The sequence below is a fragment of the Dermacentor albipictus genome, chromosome 8 (genome assembly GCF_038994185.2).
Source record: "Dermacentor albipictus isolate Rhodes 1998 colony chromosome 8, USDA_Dalb.pri_finalv2, whole genome shotgun sequence".
NCBI lineage: Eukaryota > Metazoa > Arthropoda > Arachnida > Ixodida > Ixodidae > Dermacentor > Dermacentor albipictus.
This window is the reverse complement of record NC_091828.1, coordinates 67,835,123-67,855,881: the sequence shown is the minus strand read 5'-3', so window position 1 is coordinate 67,855,881 and position 20,759 is coordinate 67,835,123. Positions and strand designations below refer to the sequence as shown.

Genomic DNA, 20,759 nt, shown 5'->3' with positions numbered 1-20,759 from the left:
AAGATGTCGACGCGTGATCGCTCCCACACGTCGTCGTGCTCCGGCATTCCGGTACAGCCTATACACGCTTTGCTAAGACGCTCTGTTACGACAAACATAGCAATATTAGAAGCCAGCTGGCCACATTCGTGCTTTGAGCGTTGTTGGCCGATCCGCCCCCGTCAGCCTTAACATCTTCACCGACGACCCGCCGTTGGCGAAACTTGGGGCAGCACGTTCTTATTCACGTGCTTCTCCTGCTTCTCCACATACTTTTAAGACGAGTCATGTTTAACAACGAACTACACGCCGAACGCCGCCAGATGAAGACACAGACTGAGGACGTGCACAACGCAGCTTTTTCCGAGCTCCTTCGTGACAACCTCGGGCGATCCGTTAAATCGCTGCGGACACTTAAACCGGTGACTTCGTTACAGCGAGTCGCCTCAGTGATCGATCCGTCGGTATGTCAGCCATATACGGAAACTGTTGTCCAAGCAGTCTCTATTTCTTTTAACAGCGGGTAGCTGTTTATACCGCGCTAATTGTTTTTCTATTTTAACCATGGCTACACGCACCACATCAGTTTTACTTTAAGTTGATCTAACTCCAGCAAGTATCGAACTTTGCCAGCTCCATGAAGGAAGGCCATTCCAGAGAAAGAGAGAGAGAAAGAGCTTTTTAAATTGACAAGCAGTGTTTAGCGCGTATATATACAATCATGAGAAGCCAACAAACAAAGGCACCAAGAACAACATAGGACAAATTAATTATACTAATTGAATTAAAGAAATGATAAACTAACGGCAATGAAAGCAGATGAAAAAACAACTTGCCGCAGGTGGGGAGCGATTCCACGTCTTCGCATAATGCACGTGCGATGCTCTTACCGACTGAGCTACAGCGGCGTCGTTTTCCCGTCCACTTTCTGCGGTATTTATGTGTTGCTACTAAACTAACCCTGGGAGTGTCAGCCAGCGCCACCACTCACAAACCTTGGCGGCGGATGTGGAACAGCCTTTTTGCCGCAGGCGCCCCGACTCACGAGTACGTGATCGTTTTGCGTGAAGCCAACTGGTCAATAAACCAACGCATGCTGCCTGAAGGCACCAATGTTGCCGGATTCGAGACCTTCGTTAAGTGTTAAAGGAGAAAAAAGAGGGTTAACCGAGGGGCCCGATTTTTATCAATCATATCATAAGAAGCCAACAATGACACCAAGGACAGCTTGGGGGAATTACTTGTGCTTACTAACTGAATTAAACAAATAATATATATATATATATATATATATATATATATATATATATATATATATATATATATATATATATATATATATATATATATATATATATATATATATATATATGTACGTATGCCTGATATGTGCACTTTAGTAACTTGTTTTGCGCAGATTTGGAGAATTTTCTTTTTCTTTTAAAATTTTCTAGCTTCGTGAAATCAGATGTGTCCTTTCAACTTCAGGAAAGGCCAAAATGACGCAAGTGTTCTCGTCACTCCTCGCAGTGAACTGAACGAGTAACGGGCGGGCAGCGCTTTCGCCAAACCTTAAGCTTCCCGAACAGGGTGCCCAGAGTAACGCTATAAGGGTGCCTGCATGCGAGCGCGGTCCAGCGGTATTTATCAGGGCAGCCGTGCAAGAGCGAGATTAGGCCGTACCATATGGTTAACAACGCCTGATAAGGCGGCTCTATGCCACGAAACGGGATCAGTTGCTCATAAAATGCAGAAATCGCCTGCAGAAGCGTACGCACTCGGGCTGCAAGGCTGGTTCGTGACATGAAATAGGGTAAAACAACATGCCGTAAAACATAGATAGCCGTAAAACATAGATAGATAGATAGATAGATAGATAGATAGATAGATAGATAGATAGATAGATAGATAGATAGATAGATAGATAGATAGATAGATAGATAGATAGATAGATAGATAGATAGATAGATAGATAGATAGATAGATAGATAGATAGATAGATAGATAGATAGATAGATAGATAGATAGATAGATAGATAGATAGATAGATAGATAGATAGATAGATAGATAGATAGAACGGCAGTGCGCGACAGTGCCACTTCTGCTTGATTATCAGAAAATTCGAATATTACTTGTACAACGCACTAGCTTAAGAAATTCACAAATTAGCAAAAATCGATTCATTGTAATAGTTTCGAATGGAATTTGAAGGCAGTCAGCGACTTCTGGCACTGACACACTCGGTATGTGCGTATGCCGAGGCTACTGATTTCGAGGTATATCTGTCCTCAAAAATGTGCCACAAAATACATTCGCGAACCACTTGTCTTGTTCCTTGGCGCTCGCGCGATGACGATGAGAGCCAAATAACGAGAGAAGTGCCATTGTATTTCGTAGCACATTTCGGCGGCTAACATCCCTAACCTGGCTCAGAGTCTCCGGATTTTCGCTAACTGGACAGAGCAGCTTTATCTTTGTAAAACATGAGGTTGTGTCTCTCGGAATATGTTATAGAGAAAGAGGAGTGCTGGCGACTCTCTTAAGAGCGAATAGCTTTATTTTTTACCTAGTTCCCCGGTTTTCGTTGGTCGGTGGCCGGATTTTCTCCGCTAATAGAATGAGGCGAGTCACTCTATATGCTCCTTACGGGATGCTTCCCAAGGCGAACACATATACAGTAACAATGAGAGAGGCGCAACGCCGCAGGGAGGAGGTTAGGGCTGCCACCGCAGTGGTGGCGCCAGCGGACAGAAAGCGGGCCACTGCAGTGAAGAGACAAAGGCCTCGCTTCTGGGTTGGAGAGGCGCGCTGCCTAAGAGTGTAACTTTGCCTATAGGAGTATAAGAGTATACACTCAAACAAAGGTACATACACCCTTTGGGGTGTATATATGTCACACAACAATAATCGTCATCTGCCTAGCTTGCGTTTCCTTTCTTGAAACGCCGCGCCCGTTACTTTCCTGTCGAGAATGCTATGTCGTGCTGATAACGCGCACACCGTTCGTTACTGGGAAGTACCGGGCTCGCGCGCGTTAAAGAAAGGAAGTGCGGACAAGACAGATGGCGCTTATATTGCTGTGTGGCAAATATACACCTGAAAGGGTGCAACTGGTTTTACAGTGTAAAGTTGGCTACTCAAAACTAAGCGCAACTAATTGCTTGCTGCTAATAGTATATAACCTCTAAATTGTAATTAAACGCGGAAACACGAATGCCAAAATTACTTTCGTTACCATAAGATGATATATTTTATTTAATGATTCATAATAGCATTTTATGACGCCGTAGTGGCGCTGCAAGCGTAAGACTCTATACGCAAACGCAAAGCCCTATTCTAAAACTCTTCTGCGCGCTCCAACGCTAACACCCGCAATGCTCTTTGGGGCCCCAAACATTTGGGGTCCCTATTCTAAAGCAATCCATTATCGTTGACGGCCAGTATGAGCCCCGGCGGGATGTAGAACATTTTTCACATGTATATAGTGTTGTATAGTGTGTATACGTGTATAGTGTATATGTATAGTGTATACCTCGAAGTTTGTGACGGTGACCGGCCGTCGGGTGTGGCTGATGGCGATCTTGCGCACCAGCTCCACCAGGCACTCGGCGTCGTCAAGGGTGTCCACCAGCGACGTGATGGCGTACGCCACCGACATGGCATGCGCGCCCAGGCGAGGGTTGGTGGACAGCGCCTCCGGCGGCACGTCCGCGAAGCCGGAGAACAGCTTCTGGTACTCGGGGTGCCGTTGAAACAGCCTGCACGTCACAGAGGGACAGAGAAAGAGCTTACAGTCGCCTGCACCTGCCAACACGTTGGAACGTTAATCGTTTAACGAGCGTTTGTACCAGGAACAAAGTACACCCGAAACGGCATATTCTTGCTCCGTTTTTATAACGAGTAACACTAATTGGCTACAGCGCAGTAACGGGCGCTTAGGCTTAGCAAGGTGATGTGTGTATTGTTTAGAATTTTTTTCCTTGCAGAACTGCAGACGGTGTTTAACATGTGTGAGTGGTGCGTAAGCATTCCGTTGCAATGTGGGAAAGCACACCAGTGCGGCACTTGAGCGGCGTTATTGGGCGACGGAGAAGCAAGTGCGAACAATGTTCTGCTTCTGGTATCCTGAATCAGCATGGCTCCTCCAAGCGTATCTCGCATCATCTGAACCGTCGAGCGGCCGTGGCTCGGTTCAGACAGTCGTCGTCCAAATATACACGCATGTAGCCATACGTCGCGGACATGCGAATTAAAAGAACGACCACGACGAGTGTTCTTGTTGTTCTTTGAGGCAGCACATTTTGTGCGGAAACGTCAACAGTCAAGTTTACGTTTTATTGAGGCGGCGATTATAGGGACACTGCAGGCGTGACCGCTTCGCCGTCGCCGTGAGGTTCTCTATAAAGTCCAAGGGCGATAAAATCGTTGCCGCGCGCCGTATGCTGTATGTGCTAAAGCCCCTTAAACTTCGTAAAGTAGTGCCACGCTTTGAAGAATGCCGCCTCCTTCTCGCGCGCTCTGGCTGAGGCCGCCGCCGCGTCGCTATTGGCCTAATAGCATCACGTGGGCCCACGCGCCTTGCTTCAGCGCCATTTTTGCTCGAGAAGCGTCTACGAAGTGGCGAGGAGCGCATGTTGGGGCCGTTGCTACGCTCGAGCAATGTAGGTGGCGCCACGGTCGAGGAGGGAGCGCGAAAGAGAGGAGAAATGAGGAGGAGTGAAGGCGGAGGAGGAGAGTGGCACTACTTTACGAAGTTTAAGGGGCTTTAGTATGTGCGAGTGAAAGCGTGCGAGGGTGAGTCGGCGATCGCGGCTCAATCTCGTGCACGCAATGGAGGATAGCGGGGAGGAAGCGCGCCGCCTTCAGTCGCGCGCAATGCTTCGCGGGAAAGGTAGGGAGGGGGGGGGGGGCTTATAGTCCGGCCGGGCCGCTGTACCTTGAAAGCCATTTTCAACGGTTACAGAGTCCACGCTGTCTTTTCGCGACCTATTTCGCGTTTATGCGAGGGCAGCACGAAGGTCAATACGCTCGCTGCTGCTGCCGCGTTTCCTCGCAGCAGCGTTATGACAGCGAGCTTCCGCGGTCATCGAGTGAGATGTGTTCACGTTGGCCTGTGCGCGTGCGACACCATGCTTGTTAGTTTAGTGTGCCTATGTTTACGAGTTTATACGGCTGATAAAACTACCGTCGTTACTTCTTACAGCTGTCCACTAATTTGCTATCGCAATCGACGCTTCTCCTTTCGGGCAAAACTACGACTTTTTTTTTTTCGAGAGTACCGAGACGCGCAGCAACTGCGCTCGATAAAAGACAAAAAAATCTTTCCGTTCGAGACGTCAACACTCCGCAAATTTTGCGCGTAGCGCACGCCCTCAAAAGGAAAGCAGTCGCGCATGGAAGGATGTTTGTCCGCCACGGGGCGGCCTATATACGCCGACTGGCGGCCACAAGCAGCGGCCGGAAGAAAGCGGAGATTGGAGGAGGCCCTCGGGAGGCACGCGTAGAACGTGGCCGTGAATGCCCGCCCCATTCAGTGCTTACTCGCGTTGACAAGTCAAGGCCTGCGTCACCGTTTGGGGGCCAGAGGACGCTCTCGCGCGAAGTGAGCCGGACGATGGGGCTGTCTTTTTTTGTCAAAGCAACGGGTGCGTACACACACAGAAGGCGGGCTACAGTGGTAAGCGGAGCCACGTGGCGTGCATGCCACCGCTTCACTGTGGCGCCGTACATATACGGGCCACCGTGGAGTCCCAGTTTTGTCGCAAAATGCGCAAGCGGCTACTATACACGTCGTATATAATAAACAAAGAAGTTCGGCAGCATATTACACTACTGCAACACGTGAAGGCGAAAGCCTGTAGCACACGTGGTAATGCATTAAGTTATGCGATCGGAGGGGTCAGACTTCTTGCAAGACATACGGAGTCGCAGTGTGAAGCAAACGTACGGCGCTGTAGGTTGACCTCAACGACACATGTGAGCACCTAATGCACCACCTACAGGTTATTTCGTTCCTCCTTTCGTTCTCTCTTTCTTTCCGTCTTCCTTCCATTCTTTTTTCTCTTCCTTCCTTTTTATCGCTTTCTTTCTTTACTTCACTGCGTTCTCTTTTTCGTTTCTTCAATCACATTCAGCCATTGCATCTTTCCTGGATATGAGCCATTCCTGATTATGATACTAAGGCGAAAGTCTTAAGTGGCTCGTTGCAATGGCTCATACCCCAAAATATGCAGCAGGCTTTTGCCTTCACGTGTTACAGGAGTGTAACATGCTGTCGAACTTTTTTTTATAAGATAAGCCTAGGTGTTTTTTTGCTTCACTGGACTAGACACCACTTTTTTCTGGTGTGAGCCATTGCAAAGAGCCATTTAAGGCTTTCGCCTTAAGAATTCGCTGCAGCAGCTGCCCGTATATCTTCAGTCGACACGGTATCAACATGGTGTCGTGTTCACGTCGATACTGACAGTCAGAGGATTGACCGTATAGTTAAAAATTAAATTATGGGGTTTTACGTACCAAAACCACTTTCTGATTATGAGGCACGCCGTAGTGGAGGACTCCGGAAATTTTGACCACCTGGGGTTCTTTAACGTGCACCTAAATCTAAGTACACGGGTGTTTTCGCATTTCGCCCCCATCGAAATGCGATTCGATCCCGCGACCTCGTACTCAGCAGCCTAGCACCATAGCCACTGAGCAACCACGGCGGGTGACCGTATAGCGTTTTGTCGTCTGGAAACACCGCCACATTGCTTCAGATCTGCGCATTTATTTTGCAGACTGTGTCACGGGTGTGCACTGTAAACAGCACCACCACGAGACAAAGCGGTTCATGAAAGCTTCCCAGCTGCAGGCCGTTACATTGGCTAATTCACCCGAGGCGACAAGAAAGAGACGACATTGCTACGTGGTTTTGATACCTTTAGAGTTTTAGCTTGTCCGTACGGAATACCGGTGACGTAGACATGAGCAGTAGCTGTGATGGCGCCATCTCGTGATGTTGAGCTCCAAACATAGCTCACAAGACTATTATTGCAATAACGGGTCATCTACGTACTGCTCAGTTGCTGGTATAAAAGGGCTGGCGCATAAAAATAGATTAATATAAAACTTGAATGTTTGAAAAAGATCTCAGCAATTGAAGTAAACAATTACAACAGGGAGAGAGCGAGAGAGAGGAGAATGATAAATGAAAGGCAGGGAGGTTAACCAAGAGTGAGCTCGGTTGGCTACCCTGCATTGGAGAAGGGGAAGAAAAAACTTACGAGAAGAAAAAGAATGGAGTACGGCAGCAGCAACAAGAACAAAAAAAAATCACCGCAGGTATATTATATACAAAGAGAATGATCAAGATTGAGAACAAATGTCCGGTGGTCCTTCACTTACCAGCAAGAAAAGAAAGCGTTACAAATTACAATGCAAATATAACTATACCGAGACTCGTATAGGCATCAGCATTGCTGAATGTCTCTTAAAACAGTACGACAGATTGAAATCAGCAACGTATGGAAATTTCAATCTTGCCAAGTCGTCGCTGTTTTTCTGCCATGTTTTCCCGCCGGAATTTGGCACGCGCTCCGCTTGACATTCTATCGTTTACCCTTATGCCACCCTATGATTCTCGGCAGCATTGCTGGAGAACTTTCAGCATAGAAAGCGGTCAGCGATAAACGGGGCATGTCAGCTGCGGCAACGCGGCTGGGCATCTTGTTTACATTGGCCCGCCGTAAGGTCAGTTACTGCCGCGAACCCGCCCAATTGCCGTGCCTTAATTGAACGGTAAACGCAGAAATAACAACACTGATAAACTGATAGAACTTCAGCACGCATGCGCCTGTCTTGTTTGCTTTCGCAAGCCACGAGCCGCACATTCAAAGCGACCAGCGATGGTGGGCGCGCACGCTGAATACGAGACAGTACCGAGAAAACAATTCAGCATATAGGAAAGCGAATGACGGCAAACCAAACAAGCGAGCAATAAAGCAAAGGGAAAGGTCCAAGACAGTAGGAAAGCACAACCAAAAACAATATATCTACTGACAATCTTTTGGCACGCGTGACCTCCCACACTGCGTATGTTAGCCGTTGCATCTGCTTGTTTCTAATTTTGATGATACCATTTAAGTTCGAACCAAAAGCAAGAACAAGCAAAGAGCGCACGATGGAAACAAAAAAGTTGCAATTTCTCCCGAAAGCCGAAGCATCGATTGTTTTAGCAAATTAGTGGACGACTGTACGAAGTAAGGATAGTAGTTTTACTGGCCGCATAAACTTGAAAACTTAGGCGTACTAACTAAATTAACAAGCATGGTGTCCCGCTCGCACAAGCAAATATGAACACATATCTCACTCGATGACCGCGGAAACTCGCTGTCAAAAAGCTGGAGGGAGGAAGCGCGGCAACAGCGGCGAGCGAATTTACTTTCGTGCTGCGTCTCGCATCAACGCGAACCAAGCCGCGAAAACAGGGCACAGGCGCACTCTGACCCCGTCACAGATGGCTATCAAGATACAGTTGCCCGCGTGGGCGCACCCTCCCCCCCTGCTTACCCTTTCCCCGGAGCCTTGCGCGCGACGGAAGGCGGCGCGATTCGTCCCCGCTTACCGCCGTTCCGTGCGTGAGATTGAGCCGCTATCGCCGGCTCACCCTCGCAAGCTTTCACTCGCACATAAAGCATACGCTCGCGGCGATGATATTATAGCCTACCCCTTGCTTACCCTTCCCCCGGAGCGTTGCGCGCGACGAAAGTCGGCGCGATTCTTCCCCGCTTACCGCCGTTGCGTGCGTGAGATTGAGCCGCTATCGCCGGCTCACCCTCGCAAGCTTTCACTCGCACATAAAGCATACACTCGCGGCGATGGTTTTATAGCCTCTCCGCGTGCTTACCCTTCCCCCGGAGCCTTGCGCGCGACGGAAGGCGGCGCGATTCGTCCCCGCTTACCGCCGTTCCGTGCGTGAGATTCAGCCGCTATCGCCGGCTCACCCTCGCAAGCTTTCACTCGCACATAAAGCATACGCTCGCGGCGATGATATTATAGCCTACCCCTTGCTTACCCTTCCCCCGGAGCTTTGCGCGCGACGGAAGGCGGCGCGATTCTTCCCCGCTTACCGCCGTTGCATGCGTGAGATTGAGCCGCTATCGCCGGCTCACCCTCGCAAGCTTTCACTCGCACTAAAGCATACGCTCGCGGCGATGGTTTTATAGCCTCTCCCCGTGCTTACCCTTCCCCCGGAGCCTCGCGCGCGACGGAAGGCGGCGCGATTCTTCCCCGCTTACCGCCGTTGCGTGCGTGAGATTGAGCCGCTATCGCCGGCTCACCCTCGCAAGCTTTCACTCGCACATAAAGCATACGCTCGCGGCGATGATATTATAGCCTACCCCTTGCTTACCCTTCCCCCGGAGCCTTGCGCGCGACGGAAGGCGGCGCGATTCGTCCCCGCTTACCGCCGTTCCGTGCGTGAGATTGAGCCGCTATCGCCGGCTCACCCTCGCAAGCTTTCACTCGCACATAAAGCATACGCTCGCGGCGATGATATTATAGCCTACCCCTTGCTTACCCTTCCCCCGGAGCCTTGCGCGCGACGGAAGGCGGCGCGATTCTTCCCCGCTTACCGCCGTTGCGTGCGTGAGATTGAGCCGCTATCGCCGGCTCACCCTCGCACATAAAGCATACGCTCGCGGCGATGATATTATAGCCTACCCCTTGCTTACCCTTCCCCCGGAGCCTCGCGCGCGACGGAAGGCGGCGCGATTCTTCCCCGCTTACCGCCGTTGCGTGCGTGAGATTGAGCCGCTATCGCCGGCTCACCCTCGCAAGCTTTCACTCGCACATAAAGCATACGCTCGCGGCGATGATATTATAGCCTACCCCTTGCTTACCCTTCCCCCGGAGCCTTGCGCGCGACGGAAGGCGGCGCGATTCGTCCCAGCTTACCGCCGTTGCGTGCGTGATATTGAGCCGCTATCACCGGCTCACCCTCGCAAGCTTTCACTCGCACATAAAGCATACGTTCGCGGCGATGGTTTTATAGCCTCTCCCCGTGCTTACCCTTCCCCCGGAGCCTTGCGCGCGACGGAAGGCGGCGCGATTCGTCCCCGCTTACCGCCGTTGCGTGCGTGAGATTCAGCCGCTATCGCCGGCTCACCCTCGCAAGCTTTCACTCGCACATAAAGCATACGCTCACGGCGACGATTTTATCACCCTTGGACTTTATATACAGAACCTCACAGCGACCGCAGAAATGCGCCTGAAGTGTCAATAGCTATCGCAATAAAAAAGCTCTGGAATGAGCAGCCGACGGAAATAACAAGATAAAGAAGAAAACAGCGAAAGAGCAGACGACAAGTCAAGAACGGATAACGCACACAGCAACGAAGCGAGGGACGGAGTCGCTCCTCGACGTGGCGCATATATACCAAAGCCGTCGCCGACAAATCGCGTTTCGCTGAATCCCCGCCGAACGCGCAGCCCGACGCGAGACACTTGACGCGGGTTCTTTTTCTTTTGGTCGATGCGGCGCGGGACGCAAAGAAGTCTCGAGCGAGACATTTTGCGCGACGGCTGGCGCCGCCGCAGCTGCGCGAAGAGCGCTTGCGCTCGCGGCAGCAGCGTGCAGAAAACCGCACCCGTGGAAGTCGCAGATGCCGCGATTTCGCTCCCGCCGCGCGGTCGGTCGCACATATACATACGAGACAGACGGCAACGAGGCAGCATCTGTTGCGAATGGAGCCCCGTTCCTTCGGAAGTGCACACACCGCGCGCGACTGCATATATATCGTGAATGCGCTTCGGATGGAATCGCCGCCCGCTTATCTCGGCTTTTTCTTCCCTAGTCCTTCTTCGCGGTGTGTATATGCAAGCGCGATGCCGCGTTCTTTCTTCTCTTCGCGACACGAAAACCGCCAAGTGCCGCTCGCGCGGTTGAATAATTCAGAAGCCTATAGGCGTTGCCCGTGCTGTGAGCCTTGCGAGCGCGTGCATGAAGACGGCATGCATTTGACTGTATACGATATATCCCGAGAATGGCTGACCACACATTACGGAGAAGAGTAAACGTAACGAGCACGAAGTCTGGGTCTGCGTATAGCTCCGTGGTGCAACGCGGCTAAATGCCACGGAATGTGGCACTGATCCCTCGCCCTCGTATGTGAATATGTAGGTCAAGGTTTGCGCTATATACTTAAGTGGACGTGATTAAACTCGCTGCACGAAACTATAACTTGGACAGCGGGCAGGAGAAATGACGTACATACCGTCGATTGCTCCGCATTAAAAAGGAATCGAAGTTTTTAAAACTTCGAACGTGGAAACTAATTTTTATGCCTTTCGTGCCAATTTTGTTTATATTGTCCACACGAGCTTTGTTTCTAAATAATATTTGTTACCCATCTTGTGGTGTAGATGCCCATGAATCGCATAAAACCGTCTGTTTCGAAAATAATAAATCAGTTGCAAGTCAGCACCGTGCTTCATCCTTTTCTTTTTATGTCCAAGTTCTACTTTGGCGCTATTATAGTTTAATTATGGCCACCCACTTCCATATTTGGGGCGGTGCCGCCGTATTCCTCGCTGCGAATGCTTAAAATATTTTTTTTTCTTTCCGGGAGGAGGCGGGCGCCTTTACGCGACAGAAACACAATCTGATTATGAGGCACGCCGTAGTGAGGGACTCCGGATTAAATTTGACCGCCTGAGGTTCCTTAACGTGCACTCCAACCTAAGCGCACGAGCGCTTAGGTTGGAGTGCACGTTAGGTTGGTTGAGTGCAGTTGGTTTGTTGGAGTGCAGTTTCTGCCCCATACGTTAGTAGCGCTACAGAATGCAATGATTGATGATTGCATACTTTTATTTTAAAGGATAGCGGTAAGCTGCCGATCATGATTTGGCAATGCCTGCCGTACGCACTCCAACCCCTATTTTTTTTTTATTCTGTAAATTTCCTTGTCATGACCTTCGTCCCCTGTGAGTAAATGACATAGATAAAGGTATTCTTCCATAGATTCTAGAGGCTCCGGCGATCATGAATTCCTGTTCCCTTGCCAGGCTATCGAATATTACCTCTGTTTTTACGTTTCACTTTTGCGTGTACGTTTCACTTCTATTGGGCTATAGTACTGTGTGGGCCTCGTCGCTCACATATGTAACTGTTTGTCTACACGGGAGGACTATCCGCCTGTTTCTTTCCTCAAATTGATATATGGTCACGTTGGCCCTTCCGCGAATAGCGCCGAACTTGATAAAAGCTCCGTCTATGCATCGCACGTAATAGCTGCAACTATGGCGCTTCAGCACGGATGTAATGACGTAAGTGCAGTGCCGAAGATGGGACGAAGCAGACGCACGACAGACGAATTGCTGTCTGCTATTACCTTTGCTTTCTGTCACGTATTACGTTCGGTCACTCTTCGCATCGCATTTCCTTTTCTTCTTTTTTTGCGTTCTTTTTTTTTGCAGGCACCCTATGACGCTCTTGAATGTCGCACAACAGGCGTGTGGTGCTCATTCAGAATACATCATTCCCGGCACTCTTCGTTCGCTCGGGTGTGTGTGTGTGTGTGTGTGCGGGGGGGGGGGGTGGATTCGGGCACTGTCCATACTTATGCCTATTTTTTCCTTTTTAGGCTGGTTTCGAGCGAAGAGCGATCGTCCGCCCATGGCAGCGTGAAAACAACTGAAGCGTCACATCAAGTTTTCATTTTGCGTCTATGTGAAACCATGCATACGATAGAAGAGCGCAAGCCTTCGATAGGTCCCCGGCCACTAGGGGTCGCTTTCGCATATCGTCTGGCACTCCGACGACGCCGGGCGCCTATTGCATTCGCACACTTCTGTTTTCGAGCAGCTTTTCAAATTTCAAATCTCCGGCCGAAACCTCGATTCCCATTTTCCACCGCCGTATAGGCTGTCGCGCGGACGCAGACGGGCAAAATTTTGGGGGAAACCTTCACAGGTCCTTACGTATACACCCGAGATACTTTTGATGCGATGGCGTTATCAGGGTCGTTCAAGACACGCCTTTCTTTACGCTGCACCCGGCATCTGCGGGAGAAATTGCAGTAGCAGCATAGCCCATGACACAGTCACACGAAGGGAAAAAATAGCAACATGCCACGTTAACTTGGCGTAACGCTAACCTCGTACGTTAGAGTCACAAAATATGGAGCAAGTTCCACGCAGAAGAAATACCTCATATCAACAGCTGAAAGACGATCATTTGCGTGAAGGCATTCGTTGTATATGTTAAGATTACCGGGTTTTACGTGCCAAAACCACGATCTGATTATGAGGTACGCCGTAGTGAGGGACTCCGGAAATTCGGACCACCTGGGGCTCTTTAACGCGCACCTAAATCTAAGTACACGGGTGTTTTCGCATTTCGCTCTCATCGAAATGTGGCCGTCGTGGCCGGCATTCGATTTCGCGACCTCGTGCTTAGCAGCCCAACACCATAGCCACTGAGCAACCACGGTGGGCTTACATATCTTCCACAGGCCACAACCTACATTCGCGGCCAAAACACCGTAAATCACATGCTGCAAGATGAAGTCATACAAATGTACGCTAGTTGACGGCACATTAACTCCATACGTTATAGTTCCTATATATCAAGAAAGTTAGTCAGCGATAGACGTCGCAGATCGAAAGGCAGTTCATGCATTGGACGTTTTATTCCGATCGAGTGCGCATGCGCCAACTCACGGGCGGAGAGTATTGTCTCCAGAGACGCGTCGTGAGTTTGGCCGCATAAACGGCGAAGCGAAGTGGACGCGCCATCAACGATTCGCTGAATCAAATCGATGGTGGATCTAGACCAGCGTTGTGCCTTCCCTGGTGTGACCGTTGCGCGCAGGCACACTTTACAATCACTCGTTCCTGCAGAGCTGCTGTGGTTACGCTCTGGTCTGAGCAGTAAACGTCAAGCTAACGTTCTCTAATACTTCACTGGCCGCTGACTGACGTCGACAGTTTCCCATCGCTCTTATCTCTGGCCCCATCGAGGTGCCGACGTTATATATAAAAAAAATCAGCCTCCATTCCACCCTGCGCAAGTGAACGTATACAGCGAAGCTGTGTTTAGAAAAAGTTTATTTCGACAAGAGACGATACGAACACCGAGTCATAATCACGGCACAATTCCACCGGGATGATAACATGTAAAAAACGAAACACAGCACGTTTTCAAGGTAAGTGATGTCCGAGTCCTCACGCACCAACATATAAACACGTATACCCACGGAAAGGCACAGTTACACATGCCGACCTTAGACAAGCGCCGCCACCACAAGCGACGTACGTCGCACGCACGTGTGCGAAAGTGCAGCATGCATGCTCATTATTCTAGGCCCACCGCCAAGCGCAAGTGGCTTATTAACTCTATTGAGTTTTTCAAGCTAAATTGCGTCATAAAATTCGTGAAGTGCGACTTACGCACGAGCTGCAGACATAACAGCTTCGGTTTGTAATTCAAGTATACGAGAAAACTTAATTCTGTAACTCAGAAACTCAAAAACAAAGCCCTTTCTCAGCTGCCGTTTGAGCTCTGTCTGAGTGGCAGCGGCGGCTAGATGGCGGTACTGCTTTTTCTGTGAGCACGCGCCCACGAAAAATCCCGACCAACCAAAGGATAACACCTTCGCCGTAAAAGAATGCCCGGATGGCGGTCGCCCTTAGAGGTGCAACGCCACTTTAGTGGCGCTCCTAATCAAGCCGTTAAGGTCCCTAGACAAGCGCAAGTTGTTTATCTATAGGGACCTTATCTTGTTTAATTCGCGTCACATCAAAACCCAGCTACGAGTTCAGTGACTCTCCTGCTGTTCCTTTTCCCACGCGCTGAGTCTTTGGCGCTTCCGTCTCCACGACGCAAGCGTGCCAGCTCGCCTAGTTATGGATAATTCTGCCTCAGAAATAAATTTGTGGCAAGGCGATTTCATTTTTTTTTCGACATTTTCGAAAACACAGTCTCGCTTCCGAAGATGATCAAACTGTATCGCGATGTTCCTACTGAATGGATTACCTTACAAAGCTAATGACGGAAGGGGAAATATTTTCACCGACGTTGTTACCATTTTTTTTTTAGTTTCTGCCAAATTCTCGATCGCGTTTACCAGAATCCCGTTGATTCTCAGTTTCACATGCTAGGCCAGTACTGGCCCCGTTATATACCACCGCGTGCGTCGTTCATCGTGACTTTCATGTCCTTTCGCTATCATGTCTGACTAATTGAATCACTTATCCGTCGTGCGGTCACAAAAAAATTACTTTAACTGCTCTCGTTCTGGAACGTTATTCTAGACAATGAGTGCACCGTAGTGCAAAGTTCTGCAGTGTCGGCATTTTTAGCCAATAACAGAGGCCCCAGCAGCAATTCACGTTCAGTTCAGCTACGCGTCGTTCACCCTCCGCGTTCGGCGTACAGCCGCTCCGTCTGGTCTCCCGCCTCGCAACTCCTTGAGCCAACAAGGCGCTCGCGCGGAGCTCGTCACCTTGACGCGGGCGCCGCTTGCAGGGTGCTGTTCGCCTTCGCCTTGAATTCGAGTCGACAGCGCGCGCGCTCGCTCGCACAAAAGCGATGCAAAGTGACGTCTCCGACGCGGCGAGGTCTCCCGAGTGCGCGCAGCGTGAAAAGTGAGCCGCCGCGTGTTTACCTCGGCACCACTTTCGTATGCAAGTTTGCAGAACGGCAAGAGCACTCCGAGCGGCCCTCGCCCGGTTTGCTGCATTTGGCATGGAAATACGCGACGCTGTGTGCCCGCGCCGCCCCGTTCTTTCTCTTGAGACGTGAGTCGGGAGCACGTCGACGGTGGATGGTATATATATATCGAGAAAGACTCGCGTTTTATGCCAGCCTTTCCGGCGAGTTCCTGCCAAGCAGGAGTAACGGAAGTGTGGTACAGGGCGCTGGCGTGTGACTATTGTAATCGCCGAAAAAAAAAAACAGAAACCTCCGAATTGTTGAAAAATGAGAAAGGAAAGAAAGGCCTGGAATAATCGGACACCAAGTGAGCCGAATATCAAGGTGCAGGGCCGCCAAAACTCCTTGGCGAAGAAAGTTGGTACGGGACGTTGTACGGAAGTTGGTACGGTATGTTGGATACGAATGGGGCGCTCGAGTTTAGCTAGTGGTGTGCGTACGAAGAACTTCGATCGAAGCAGACTTCAGAGAAAGCGCGATCGTCTCTGCATCACACCGCCCTGTATCACGCTTCTATCGCTACGAATTAGGCGAGTCCCCGACCGTACATCTTCAGCATATCTTTAAAGGTTGTTTCTTTCTCTCTGTGGCAATGACCTGCTTCCCTCGTGACAATAGTTTATACCTGACCAGAGTGTATTCCGTTGAAGTCCCGACGACATACCGTCTCGAAGTTAACGCCGGAGCCCCCGTGGAGAGCTCCGAATTGATCGTTTTGCCACAACTTCTCCTCTAATGTATGGGTAAATGTTAAGAAACGAACATATTTACTCGTTTCCAGTACAATTCCGCCCCCTTATAAAACTCGGCTGCCATGATTGAGAACCGAACCCGCGTCATATAAGGACAGCGTCGTATATCCAGTACCTCGCCCCGCGACATATGAAACCCCGCGGTTTCACTGTAGTTCCGCGGAAAGGTATGAGGCGAACTTTTTTTCAAACATATTTATTGAATCGCCGTTGGAATGGAATGGACAATCAGCCGCGTAGCGCTGTTGCCGAGCTGGCCCGGATGTTCCCTCGTGGCTACAGAGCACGTAGAGAGTGCGGAGGTGCAACTTCGTCGTCGTCGACACGACGGTGACGTACGGCCCACCGTAGATCTGTGCGAACAGGACTTGGGCGATCCCAGAGCTATTGTCGGTTCCGGAAGACCGCGCCAACGAAAGCGAAACGTTGATGAACCGCACGTCAGCCATGAGGTGTGCTGCCACTCCCTTGTACCTTTGCTGCGTATATACTTCGCTTCGCTCAAACAGGCACTTCGAATATAGCTGGCGTAGATTCATCGTTTCGCACGAATACAGTCGCCTGTTCCGTCCCTTATTTTCTAATGCGTTCCAATTCAAGTGCTGCGCGATTTACCCGACGGGTTATATCGATCACGAATCCTAACCAAACCACGGTGTATATCCGGTCTCTCGTGCAGCTCGTTCCTTGCGTTATGTAAAAGGAAGATATGCCGACGTGGAGACACTTTGTCTTTTCACCTACGTGCCACCGGTTATCCACTCACCAGCAAGAAAAAAGAGTAATGTGCACCGAATGTTGGTCACTGACCCCGAGATACACACTCCAGCTCAGACCGAGAACCGAACGCGCCGCGACCGTACTAATAGAGAGCTTTAGTTTAGGGGACGCAAGCGGCTTGCGTACGCAAGAACTAGGGGCGACGGTACTGCGCATGCGCAGGCCGCTACGTCAGGGTCTGCGCTTGCGCAGTAGCGTCGCCCCTAGTTCTTGCGTACGCAAGCCGTTTGCGTCCCCTTCTAAACCTCTCTAATAACACTGCCCACGCAGACACCGTCTATTTGTACGGCGACGGCTATTCCCGCAGGCAGCACGAATAAAGCTCGACTACACCACGCGCGCGCGCATGCGCACGAAAGTGCCCTGAAAGCGGGCGTCCAGCTCGCGCACGTGCGCATACAGCCCAGAGCGCGAGTTGCAATTCGCGCCCATGCCGCCCGACCTCCGAATCGACCGTGTGCGAGCCTGAAGCACGTTCCGGCGAAATTACGTCTCGACCGACGACGACGTTGGTCGGCAGCGGAGCTACATCTAGAGGCGTATATCTATAGAAGACAGCGCGACGACACTCCCGGCCCCCTCTTTCCTTTCTTTCTCTCTTTTCTCGAAGTGTACACATATCTTGGCCCCAAGTAGCAGACGCACTTTCTCAGCTGGATCGTCTGTTCCCCGTTGGGAGCCTTGCCGCACGTATACACCGCGGGCAAGAGAAGGGAATCCGCAGAAAGGCAAGGGCGCACAGCAGCGGCGACGTGGTTATATATATAATAGCAGCGGCGCAAGAGGGACGGTGGGGAATTAAGGGTCACGTGGTCTGTACGCGCACGGGCCGCGCAAAGCGCGTGGGGCGGGCGCGCGAAGCTCGTAATTAATCCACCCGCGCGTCGTTGGCGGCCGGCGAGAATTAAGCCCTTTCGTAATCCAGCTCCGCGGACGAAAGTCGCCGGCGATGTGGGTCGCCTTCTCCGTTTTAATTCCTCCGAGAGCGCGGTCGACAGCCGGCGGGAGCTGGCGGTTTAGGGATAGCGACGGTCTGTAGTATATAGAGGGTACGAAGGGAAAAGCACACAAAAAAAAGATAAAAGAAAATGAAGGTGAAACAGAGGGAACGGGATGGAGACTCCCACGACGAGAGCAAATATATAGAATGGCCCGATATACCGACACAGTCCCGGACCCTTCGACAACGTGTACGGGGTGAACGACTTGCTTTTAAAGTAAGGTGTTCTATCTGGGCGCGAGCTGCTACAACGTGATAAAGTTATACGCAGTGGATACCGCTTTTAATGCGATAGAAACATACAGTCTAAACAGGGCTGTCGGAGTTTGTACCCGCACTTGCGGATCTGGCAGATGTTGCAGATTGTTTGACCCGATCCTGACAGTATATAGCGCATGGTCGTTGTTGCGAGAGTTCGATAATGCGAGAGAATTATGCACACGAAAACGTGACCTTCGGTGACGTGCGGAGGTATGGAGTGACGTGGTGTGTTATGCCAAATAAAAAAAAATTCACGCTCCTCCAACGCACGAGCTGGAATCTACACGAAGCGAAGCTTATAAGTAAAGCGATTAATTAAATGCTTCACGGTTAGCGGCGATGCGTACAATTTGGCGACGACAGGTGCGTGAACACAAAAGTACGACACGTATAAAACAGAATTTAAGGATTCTGTACATCTTGCGTCACAGTGGGACATACGCATCCCGAAGGATTGTACAAGAACGGGCTCCGTACACCCACAGCGGCACATACACTGAGTGGCTAAATAAATACAACTATATGGAGCTTCGACTATGTGGAGCGCATATGATTGAGTGTACGTTGTTTGCACACAGATGACAGTTATCATTCTTTCGTTTTATAATTGTAGTTCTACATAGTTCTTGCACTTCGAGCATTATCACTTGTCCGGCATCTTGCAAACATGCAGTGGAATGATATTGCGCTCAGTGTAATTTCCTATGTTACGCGTGTAGTTGTGGAAACTTTGCGATCCGCGCACTTCTGTTAACTTTTTTTTTTTTTTGCTGTAACGAGTGTGCATATTACTACCGCAGATTTTGTGTATTTCGAGAAACCCTGTGCTGACGTCGTGAGGATAAAGCGTACAAGCAAGGTTTTTAAATAAAAAAAAACATTGGGATTCAAAAACATCACCGATTATTACCATACTCCCCAATGCGAAATTTGAGCGCAGCTCTGCGCGTGTTTTCATCTCGCGCAGCCGTGGGCGCTCGCCTATAGTTCGCTTCTCCGCAGTAAAAGTCCCTTTGTGGAGGAGCTCGTTAAACACATGCATACATGCATGCATGCGAGCGTGTGTGTGTGTGCGTGTGTGCATGTGTGTGCGTGTGTGAAAGTACGCAATATTCCTCTATATGAATATCCTGTGATAGCACATACAGTCACAGGATTATGAGATCTCGCGCGCCCGCCTTTGATGTACAGGCGCGGCCACTGCTAGTGGGAGCACGAGAGCCCGTGGTGGCAGAACCCGTGACTCACCACAGCAGACGGCTCGCCGGGATTTTCGCTAGTCGGTTTGACTTCGCCTGCGCCGCAAGACTTCACGACGCGCTGGTCGTGGGGCACAGCGCCGAGCGATGCCACGGGTTCCTTGTTCCCGCTAGCTGTGGCCGCGCCTGTACATGCGTCATCCTGCGATAGTGCTGTGTTCCCCCCTTTATTTTGCGCATGCGTGACGAGAGGGATACGTCTATAAAATACTTCCTGCTATTAAACGCTCGTAGGTAGCGCTTGTCCCCCCGTCCAGGGTGCGTTTTTCTGGCTGCGCTCATACTGTGGCATTTGTTTCCCCGTGTCCTCGTCTTATATTCGCGCTGTTCAACCTCAGTTCTAAATATGAGCCAACTATCCCTCATGAAGATATTGCTCGTACTCCCTCGTCGCAGTTATTCTTCGCGCTTTCTTTCACGCCGCCTCGGGTGTATTGTGCACCCCCCCCCCCTCCTCTGTATACGTCAACTGGTCAGCGAGACACCGAAGTCAAAACCCGGAGAAAGGAGGCGAAGAAGAAAGGTCCACATGTTACAAACGAGTGAGCTGTAACGCGATAGCGTTATCGGGATACCACGTCTTTGATTGTATACTGCCTCCAGGATCGGCTAACTAAAAAAAAAAAACATTAAGAACCCTTTTGCGAGGACCCAAATCGAGCACCGGCGTCATGACCGCCCCACCAGGTCACGTACGACTCTCGATTACGCAGTTTTTTTACGCCCACTTTCGAGTGCACCGTCATCGATATCAGACCCGTAGGGATCGGTCCAGTTTTGGTAGGACCATCTCCCGCACTGACCTCCTGCGATCGACACACTTATAACTCGGCGAGAAATCCAGCCACGTCAAACTCTCCGGGGACGCAGACAAAGACAGCTTCGCTTTACAAACTCGATGTGAAAAGACGTACAGCTCGGATGTCGTCGGCGCATAATTCATTCCAGAGATCGTTCGCCCCACTTTCCTTCTTTCATTACCGGACGTTTCGGCCGTGGGCCGTGTTATTAGCGGGTCGGGCGCATGTCCACG

At 50.4% G+C, this 20,759-nt stretch overlaps 1 protein-coding gene across 1 annotated transcript in view; it reads right to left on the bottom strand.

Moving 5' to 3' along the window:
- LOC135914530 (globin-like) overlaps window positions 1–20,759 on the bottom strand; it is a 143,643-nt gene that overhangs the window by 8,829 nt on the left and 114,055 nt on the right. Inside the window, exon 2 of the mRNA XM_065447436.2 lies at window positions 3,513–3,738. Coding sequence (XP_065303508.1) covers window positions 3,513–3,738 — 226 coding nt within the window. The remainder of the gene's footprint in view (window positions 1–3,512; window positions 3,739–20,759) is intronic.